This window comes from Ambystoma mexicanum, chromosome 1p, assembly GCF_040938575.1.
Source record: "Ambystoma mexicanum isolate Mex_15411 chromosome 1p, UKY_AmexF1_1, whole genome shotgun sequence".
Lineage (NCBI taxonomy): Eukaryota > Metazoa > Chordata > Amphibia > Caudata > Ambystomatidae > Ambystoma > Ambystoma mexicanum.
The window spans coordinates 143,742,867-143,753,412 of record NC_090921.1 but is presented as its reverse complement, the minus strand read 5'-3'; the positions used below and the strand labels follow the sequence as shown (position 1 = coordinate 143,753,412).

Sequence of the window (10,546 nt, the reverse complement as noted above, 5' to 3'; positions counted from 1 at the left end):
AGGCTCACTTGGAGCCGAGGTACCTAAAGGTCGTTCAAGAAACAGATGCCCACCAAGTAAATGTCCACGAACACGCCTTGCTCTGGATCACCGTCCTCTATATACCATCTGAAACAACGCGCAAGCAGTTGGGCCTAACACGGCCTAAAAGCCGGGGGCTCAGGTAACACGCAGCCGAGGACGCTTAATCGAATCGGGCCATTTCTCGCTAATGGAGACCGGGGATTCAGCATATCCTTCGGCAAAAAACGAGGCGCGCGGAGAGACAAAGGGCCCTACCACAAGGCCTCGACTACACCCCGCGGAGGTCGGTTCTCGGTTCCCGTCGACTTTCCGCTTTCAGTGGAGAAGCAAAACCCTCTCCAGTCACCGCCGGCACCATCTCTGACACAGTTTCTTTTCCGAACGGCTGCTAATCGCCCGAATACGATCGTTAACTTTCGGAAACCGCCTACGCCAACTGAGTACTGATCAGGAATACAGAACAAGCGTAATACATTATTAATGAGCGAAGCGTTCTCACGTACCGCGCGCGCCAGTGCCTGCCCACACACACCTCTTCTTAAAAGAAACAAGCATAAGATGCCGGTGCCGCGCCCCTTGCGCGTGACGCGCCTGCGTTCTTCCATCCGCCTGAGCGCTCAACTCCAGTCTCATCTTCAAGGCCCCGCCCATTACCCCTGCCGTTCATATGGGAAACCCTGTGCGCAGCTGTGAGAGACTATATATATGGCTGCTCGAACGCTTTTCGCCCAGATGCGCTGCGAAGCGCAGCGGAACAGGATACTAAAAGGGAAGCTCCGCGGCAAACTGATTAAAAAGTGCTTTTAAAGATCTCGCGCGAAAGTCGGCGCGTGAGACACTTGTGAGCGACCCAACCGGCGTGAGAAGCCAGTTACTGAAACCCCCGTCCGAAAACCGAGAAAAGCCTCCGTCTAAGGCGGCGACTGCTGCGCAGGCGTCAAGATGAGCGGCGGTCCACCCACCGGAGACAGCGCGTGCCCGCTGCGAACCATCCGACGCGTCCAATTTGGCGTGCTCGGCCCCGATGAACTTGTAGGTGTTCTGTTCCGTACTCTGTTGCCGGGTGTTCAATCGCAACTAGTGTAGACTCGCTATCATCCTAACGTCCTAAATTTGAGTTGAAGTGCTTGCTACACTCGGGGACTGACATGGAAATGCTAAAGTGGGAGGGATTCTTGTTCTCTTGCGATGAGTTCGGACGATGTTGCCTCCGGGTGGTGTGTAAACTGCATCAGTTGCATTTCGAGGGTCGAGAAACTTACTCATTGGTTGGAAGGATGGTGCTTGGCAGGTGATCAGTCTGGGGAGTATGAATTGATGGGGTAGATTTTTGCATGAGGTGGCTAGTGGTTTTTGTTGAGGGTGCTGTGTGGCAGTGTTTAATACTTTTTGAGGGAGGAGGCAGTGGCTGTGGTTTTTGGGGGGCAGGTGGTGGTGTTTTTGGGGGACAGGCGGTGGGGTTTTTGGGGTGGCAGGTGGTGGCACGTGTGGGTTTTTAGGGGGCAGGCGGTGGCATGTGTGGTTTTTGGCCGTTTCAGATTGAACCTTGTATATAAAGCATGTTGAGATTTGAGAGTAGGGGTAGTCTTGCTTTGGAGAATACTGACGTCTTTGGGAATGGCTGGCTATGCCATGGCACTCACAATGCAAATGATCCATATCTATTAATCTTACAAATGTTACCACAGCAGGCCTCGGACTTTGCACATGTGACTCTTCACTCTTGGAGAGGAAGAAATGGAGGTGACGTCTATGCTTGGCTAGTAGCTTTCAATTTTAAATTGTTCCTCTGCATGGTATGGCCTAGCAAATGGGTGACCCATTCTTATTGAGCTATCAATGTGGTGGTTCTTATTTTCCCTACTACATACAGATAAAAACAGTCCATCACTACAGGTCGATTGCTTAAATATGCCCTAATTCTTCTTAACATTCTCAAATACTCGGCTAATGTGCCCTCTGCACATTTGTAAGTTACCAGTTGACCTTGGAAGTAAAAGTAGTTTGAGATGCCAAGTGTCTCCTAGGCTTGTATCAGGGAGCAAAGTAGCTCAGAGCAATTTTGAAAACCAACACGCCATTTCTTACATACCAAGAGTCAATTATCACTAGCCATCGACTAGTGCAAATTTTGCACACTGATTACATGTGAAATGTTAAGCCCGTCAATTATGACTAGTGCACATTTTGCACACTTCTTATATGTTAAATGTTATGCCCACACCAGCACAACCTTTTGTAAAACCCTGGAACCCCTGATTGTGTATTTCAAGACGAAAGACAGCGGGCTGCATATGACCCTGCTACTCAACCCACATCCGTATAGTATAACCCATGGCAAATATTCAGGGGCTCAATCTGGTGGAGTTGCCCCCTGGTTGCACATCCTGTCGATTTCTCCACTTTGCACATATTTTCAGATTCCATGTTCAGCTCAACATGAGTCTTTGGAAAGTGCAAAAAAGGTCTCCAAACGTGTATTTGCCACTGGCTAGTGATCTTTGTTTACATTACATTTATCTCAATCACAGAACGCCCTCGGGCACCGCAGTTCAGTCAGTAGTGTGGTATGGTGCATGGGCGCACCGGATGTGTACTCGAGGGTGGACATCCAGACTGAGTTCTGGCTGCGTTAGGCCTGAAGAGATGCTTAAGCTAGCCGGGATGTGCTCAGCTAGCTGTGTTTTATTAGGGTGATGTGGATTTTGTGGGGTCATATTATGAGAACAGCTAGACCTAATGTCTGTGTTCTAGTTGAATGATGGTGTATAGGGGGAGTAAGCGTAGTAGTGTGATATGGCGCTTATCAGTAAAGCGCCTGCATTCAAGCATGAGAGCAGTACAGGGGGCGTACATTAGGCACAATTTCTAGATTCAGCATTTAGCACAGTGATATTAGGCACACTTTCTAGATTCAAACTTTGGTGGAGTGATGCTATTAGGCACACCTTCTGAATTCAACTAAACCACAGTGACGCTATTGGGCACAATTTCTAGATTCAGCATTTGGCTCAGTGTTGCTGGGCATACTTTCTAAATTCAACTTCCTAACAGTTAAGCTATTAGGCACGCTTTCTAAGTTCAACTATACCATATAAGTAAGAGTGGTAGGGCTTTCTGGTGTGAAGTGATTGCTTTAGTCCCCACCCTTGCCACACAGGTTTTGGTCGGAGCTGATTGACGCCAGTCTACTGGCTTCTTGCTTCTCCTGCGGCTACCTGCAGTTACGATCTGGAGCCGCCTCTGTAGGAGCTGCCCTTTGCCGCGGGGCTGCACGGGCAGAGGGCTACCGTGGAGAGGTCAGTGATGGCTTTGGGGAGAGCCAATGATGGGAGGTGGGAGAGGGGAAGAGAAACCAGGAAGAGGTTCCTGGGGAGACAATGGCTCACGGGGCTTGGGGCTGCTAAATAAAACTAAAAATTGCCTAAATTGGGTTGCGCACACTGCCGCACTAACCTGCAAACTCCTGTGGAGCCAGGAGAGTGGGGGAAAAGTTCTTATCTAACCCCCCAGCACTCCCCATAGGGTGGTTTGCTGGACCCACAAAAAATGTAAGTAACACAGGGTTCATCTTACCATTCATGTGAACAGTAGTTCACCCAAGAACATGTAGTTAAACGTTGAGAAGTCCACGGGACCTCAGTGGCACTGTACAAAAGGTGCTTTGCAACAGTGCAAAAGCAGATGCCTGTGGAGTTTAACAGACTCCATGAAACGGCGAGAAACGCAACAATCCTAGTCAGAAAAAACACACGAGGGAGTGATAAAAAAAGTCCCACTCAGGAGTAAAAATGTAAAAGCTCAGACCAGCAAAGGACCTGGGTGTCTAATTGGCAAAGAAATGAAAATTCTCTGTTTGTTCCACCTGCCAAAGGGAAGGAGTCCTCTTCAGCGTTCCTGTCAATTTGAAAATGGCACCAGGACAGCAGTGGTCTCTTTGTGGTTTGTGGAAGGGGCTGCAGGAGTCTCTGGTCATCTTCGGTTCTTCTGTTCCAGTGGGTGACTTGTTTTTTGCATCAGGATGCTGGCCTTTTATCAGGAATTCACTCGTCCACTGCAAACTCTCCCTGCAGAAAAGGGCAGGTGGCTGCCCACTCAGGACAGCCAGCCCCCCCCCTTCCTCCAGTGGTAACTGGTTTCACTCGGGCACACCAGAAGACAAAGGATAGCAGAGTGACAGGATCCTCCCTTGCTGCTTCTCTTCGGGCACACCGGAGCCTCAGCGGGCTACACACATTTCCTGTCAAAGAAAAAGCTCAAATCTGGACCTCCGCCACCCTGAATGGCAGAAAGACCAAGAAAGGACAAGCACACAAATGACGATAAAAGAAGCAGCCATTTGGGGGTCAATAGTGACCTATCTGTGCATAAACACAGCTGTGGAGACCTCCTGTGGTTAAAAATCGCACAAAAGGTGGTAGACATGTCCACTGCCACCATCCTGTTACTGTAACAGAAATGTTGCAGGAGCAGTGAAAAAGGGGATACACGGTAACCCTTCAACACTCCACATAGGGTGGTGTGCTGATCTCACAAAAGGAAAAGCGAATGATAGTGCCCCCCCCCCCCCCCCAACCCTCAGAACAGTAGTTATTAAGGAAAAAAAAATATAAAAAGGGAACCCAAAGCGCTCCCAGCAACATCTGTGAAACACAGATGCATTTAAAAAGTATGGGGAATGCCGGACTCCACAAACCAAAGTAAAACACACTGAACAGGGTTCCCATGGTAGGGGGTAAAAATGAATTGGGGGCGGGGGGGGCTCCCCTCATTCAGGAGCACAAGAGAACGCCCTCATTCAGGAGCACAAGAGAACGGTCCAGCAAATGGTGCTTAGGATCCACAACACTCGAATCATGGACATGGTTCAATTCATAATGCTGAGGGGATTAGCCATATCTTGAGCCCTTTGCAAAGTCATGTGGTCTTGTGTGTCAGTGGGGAGGCAAGGAATTCCAGATGGTGGGTTCCAGGACTGAAAAAGTGGAGCCTCCAATTCTGGATGATTTAAGGTGTGGGTGATGTGTTCTCTTCGGCAGAGGGCAAGGAGGTACCTGGCTGCAGAGTTCTGGATTCTTTGGAGCTTTTTTAGTTGGTAGGCTGGGGCACCCAGGTAGAGTAGTGCCGTCGGTCAGGTAGTAGTTCATGCAAAGTATTTTATGACAACTGTCCTGCGGCCGTGGCCACTTCTCTGCACAAAACTAATAGTACTGTTCCCCCATACATTTACTTTACTTTTTTTACTTAATTTTATTTCTAACGCGCACCAAGGTACACAAAGGCTTATGGGTGCACATATCAAGGACAGGACAAAGTGCTACAAAAGATCAGGATAACACTAGAATGTCACCTGAGGCCAAAGACCTATTCAGTGTTCTGTAGACTAATAAAATAGCAGGTATCTGTGGGCTGTTTCTCTCAAGTATGGGCTCTGCCAAGCTAAAAGCTCCCTTCAGTGTTTTGCTAGATTTGCATCGCTGCGTTTTCAATAGGTGGGTATTACTAGATCCGAGTCATCTGGCTCTGTTTCTCTACCACACCTTCCATTAGGTAGATTGGCATTTGGCATGGCCGACATTTATGAACATCAGAATCAATCTGTATTGGATTCTTGCCTTCACGGGTAGCCAATGCAGGCTTCTATCAGCAGATACATGATCTTGCTATGTAAGACCTTTCACTATCCTAACTGCGCTAGTTTGGATTACATGTAACAGGTTACTTTGTGCTTGTGTAGTCCCTATAAGTAGGCTGCAGCAGTAATTGATCTTTATGCCGATTATAGCTCTACCAATTGCTTCCGCCTTTTTTGTGATATTAGATGCCGAAGGTGAGTCAATAGCTTCAGATAGGTAGATGAGATGGGGATGCTTACTTGGGGTTGCATAGATTTGTATCCAAGTTTATGCCCAGGGTTTTAACTTTCCTTGAGAGTCTCGATATGGAACTATAGAACAATGTTCCTAGTTTGGGCAACTTGCCATTTGTTCCCACCACCATTAGCTTTGTTTTATCATTGCTTAAAGCTAGGCCATTATGTAACATCCATATATCATATTTTACTGATTTCAAATTCATCAATATTGTGTACCCTTGTAAGAGGAATAACACATTGTGTGTCGTCAGCATAATTAGAGAATATGATGCACTTGTGTTCCAGCATGTTGAAGAATGGTACCATAAAAATGTTGTACAGGCAAGGGGATAAGAATGCACCGTGAGGTACTCCATAGACTAAATTTACCGGTCCTTCCCACTGGCTTCTTTGCCCTGCCTGTCACTTAGAAATGATACAATCCATTGAATTGCTTGCTCAGGCTGTCTTTCAACCTGGTGGTCAAGATGGAATGGTCCACCAGGTCAAATGCCGCCAAGAGATAGAGGATCATCAGCAATGAGTTTGTCCTATATCCATTGCTTCCAGTAGTTTGGATTTCAGTTGAGGGCGTTCTCTGCGCCATGGTATTTTCTGAAAGCCGATTGGTGTTCATTTAGTATCTGATGATTGAGGTATGTTGAAATTTGGTTGCATGCAACCCGATCCAGAATATTTAGAAGGAAGGGTGTATTTGTAATTGGTCTGAAATTTTGGAGAGGGTGGGCATAACTTTTTTTTTTTTTTAATAGAAGCAGTGTTATCCAAGCTAACTTTAATTCTTTTGGCATGTGGTTTTGAACGAGTGAGGTGTTCATGAATTTGGTTAGTGCCGGTAATAAAGTAGGTGCACATTCTTTAATGATCAGCGCCGAACCGGGGTCCCCTTTGCAAGTGCTTATTTTGAGTTGTCTGACTCCTGCTAATTGTAACTCTGATGGGTGAGAAGTTAAATTCCTGTTGAGTGTTCAATTGACCAACAACCGCCTTAGTATTCATTTCGGTTGGGATGTTAAGCAAGGTATTCTTGTCATCAATACTTAAAAAAAAAATCTAATTTGTTTGTTCAATCATGGCCCAGCTAAGCACGAGTTCGGCTTATAGGACGGGCGTTCAATGTCCCTGTGAAAGTGGGCCCTAATTGCAAAGCCACACTGACACATTCTCCCTCCATGACCTTACTCTCCCACTCTGGAAAGGTACTGAATTGAACAGCCACCAGCACACGTTCAATGCTGATGCTTGGCAGGTTGTATTTTGCACACAGGCTACAAAAGTGAACACATTTTTAGAATTCTTTGTTTAAATGATAGGAAATTGTTTGAATTCTTGCTATGCATTTTTGACTTCCATACTCTTTAAAAAGTGGCTCCTAATAATTTGATGCTTAGTGTTTGCCTTGGTGGCAATGGCTTATTTGGCGAAAAGATAATCTGGGGCCTCTACCCATATATTTCCATGGAAAAATATGCAGAGTTGCTGGTTTTGCCAGTGGCCTCAGAAAAATGGGACAGGTTGAGTTTTGGCAGGAAGTGCATTGTGCTGTTAGTAGCTACGAGTTCTGGCTATTGTTTGGGACAGTTTTTTTGTTCCTTTTGGGACACCTGCCTTGCTAATCTGGGTCATTTCTGAAACCAAAACGATTGCATTTTGAGTACAGATACATGAAGACCGCTCGTGGGGACATTTGTTTACCCACCCATTGGCTGTCATGGACATACCAATTCTTATGGCCATTTCCCATCACTATGTCCTGGAATCCCTAGAGCTTGTTGTATGAAGTGGTAAAATCACACATTGTGCTGTATAGGGCTGCCAATCTTTGAAAGTAGTCATAATAGCCAGCTGGTTTATTTAGCATGATGATCTCTTTCCCAGGTAGCCCTTGCCTTAAGTGTTGTGCAGTATTTGGTAGAGATGGCAAAGTCAGTCCCTCCTTCCCACAACATTTTAGGTAGATCGGTGTGTGCCTCTAAAGTAGTGTAGTGAAAAGGAATGCGTGTAATTGGGCTGATGTGTGCCTGCAAGAGGACACTCCTCTGCTTTCGGCTATATTTGTTTGGGAAGTTTTACTATGTAGTTTCATGTTTGCTGCAGGCTGATGGTAATCTGTGACCCCTCTGAATCATTCAGTGGGTATTAATAGAAACGTTTGTAAATGCTTCCAATTCGTGTGCTTGTTACTTGCTAGTAGTGCTGTTTCTGAAACCGCTTTTTTGTTTTTTGCAGAAAAGGATGTCTGTTACAGAGGGTGGAATAAAGTACTCTGAAACAACTGAAGGCGGCCGCCCCAAATTGGGTGGACTGATGGACCCTCGCCAAGGAGTGATTGAGAGGTCCGGCCGGTGCCAGACCTGTGCAGGTACTGTTTAATGTTTGTAGTTTGTTTTCCAAAAAGTATTTGCCCATATCACTGCTGGTGCTGGGGGTATCATTTAGTATCTAGTGGTAATTGACTACAAAGGCACAGTTACTATGTTATACATTTTAGGTCAAAGATTACCATTGATTACAAAATGGCAATTTTCCTTGGTGTCTGAATGCCGAATGTAGGCACAGAAGCAAAAACAGTGACTAGCAAGCGGGAAGGGGGGGCTCGAGGATGGGAACTTTGTTCAAGGGGTGGACAAAGTTGCAGAGCAGTGTTGTGCAGGGTGTATGGTGATTGAGAATATGCCCCCGAGAACAGGGCACCGTAGCAAGTGTTTAGTGTCTCCAATGTGAAATCTTGACATTTCATGCAAGGGAGATTTGACTAGAGATGGATCAGCACTTGGGTGTTGAGGGCTGCTGGTTGGTTATGCAAGCATTGCCCACTAATGTGTTTTGAGACTTGTCTCTGGTACTGTTTGATCTTTGTTTTTGTATTTTTATTGCAGGTAACATGACTGAATGCCCTGGTCACTTCGGACACATAGAGTTAGCTAAGCCAGTTTTCCATGTTGGCTTTCTGGTGAAAACTATGAAGGTTCTTCGCTGTGTCTGTTTCTTCTGCTCAAAGCTGCTGGTTGATAATGTGAGTACCATTTTAGTGCTGTCCCGCATCCTCAACCGACTGCGTCCCCTTTCTGAAAGTGGGCACATAACATACATGGAGTCCTGACTCGTGTAGATATATATGGATAATCACTGGGTTGGGTGCTTGCTGTGTGAGTCTGATCCTATAGGTTTTTTTTAACAAGCTTGGGTCTGATTACGCATTTGGCCAGTGGTTATCTTTTTCTATTTTGATTGACCGTTTGAAGTAAACAATTTCCTGTACTTTTTTCTCCCCAGAACAACCCAAAGATAAAAGACATTATGATAAAATCCAAGGGGCAGCCTAAAAAGCGATTGACCCATGTCTATGACCTGTGCAAGGGCAAGAATATCTGTGAAGGGGGAGAGGAGATGGATAACAAGTTTGGCGTGGAGCAGCCAGAAGGGGATGAAGATATCACAAAGGAGAAGGTGAGACCCTGGACATAAAAAGCTATGCAAAAAAGTATTGCCATGAGGCGCTTACGGTGTTATTGCTTTCTTACGGGTCCTATATCTTTTGTTCCAGGGTCATGGCGGTTGTGGTAGATATCAGCCTCGCATTCGCCGTACAGGTCTGGAGCTGTATGCTGAGTGGAAACATGTGAATGAGGATTCCCAGGAGAAAAAGATTCTGCTGAGCCCCGAGCGGGTGCATGAGATATTTAAACGCATCACAGATGAAGAGTGTGTCATCATGGGCATGGACCCTAAGTACGCACGACCAGAGTGGCTGATTGTGACGGTGCTGCCCGTTCCTCCTTTGTCCGTCCGTCCTGCGGTTGTCATGCAAGGCTCTGCCAGAAACCAGGTGCGCTGGGAAATACTTTATTGTAGGTTCTGTTGGGAGCTGCAGTCTACAGTCTGTGGTGGACTTATTTGAGTGCTTTTTCTCATGGATCCGTCACAAGCTGTAAACTAGCATAACGTCTTCCACATGTTTCGATTTCTGGATCAAAAAACTTGCTTTTATATTGGGTGTTGCATATGTCGAACACTAACTTATAACAGTCTTGATCGAACAGTGATTTGAGATTCTTCCTCCTATATATCCAGGAGAGAATCTGATTTTGCTACAATGCATAAATAGTCTTTTATTGTCCAGGATGGGTGCTGGTCCAACATCTGGAGCATGTGTAGTTTGAGGCAGCGAGCAACAAAGTTCACTCATTTACCCTTGTCTTCTGGCACAGTTTAATCCAATTGTACAGCGTCTGTTATGAACTGAGATCACGTAAGGTCTGCCTTCTGGGAGCATATACATGGACCTAGTCTCATTGCTTTGTGCATACCATAACCTCTTCTCGACAATGGAAAACCTAGTGTGCACCCATTTACCTAGGTAGTTTAAACCCCCCATTACTAGAGTACATCCAAATGATGCAGGAGAGGGGGATGATCCCAGTCCTTGCTCCAAAAGGAGGAGAACTCGTATGCAAATGAACTAAAATGTGATACTTTGACATTCTTGGGGCTAGGAATAAAGCACAGCAGGACTTTTTTCTTGGCACTGATTTTCTATACTCTGGCTTGCATTGTAAGATGCATTGTGCAATGATAGTTACCACAAGTGTTAAGTTACTAAAAGTAGTAACAAAGTAACATGACTAAGCAACTGTTTTCCAGTAC

At 45.9% G+C, this 10,546-nt stretch overlaps 1 protein-coding gene across 1 annotated transcript in view; it reads left to right on the top strand.

Moving 5' to 3' along the window:
* The first annotated feature begins 746 nt into the window (after window positions 1-746).
* POLR2A (RNA polymerase II subunit A) overlaps window positions 747-10,546 on the top strand; it is a 49,160-nt gene continuing 39,360 nt past the window's right edge. The window contains exons 1-5 of the mRNA XM_069645238.1: window positions 747-1,056; window positions 8,129-8,261; window positions 8,779-8,915; window positions 9,176-9,349; window positions 9,447-9,728. Coding sequence (XP_069501339.1) covers window positions 967-1,056; window positions 8,129-8,261; window positions 8,779-8,915; window positions 9,176-9,349; window positions 9,447-9,728 — 816 coding nt within the window. The 5' untranslated portion in view covers window positions 747-966. The remainder of the gene's footprint in view (window positions 1,057-8,128; window positions 8,262-8,778; window positions 8,916-9,175; window positions 9,350-9,446; window positions 9,729-10,546) is intronic.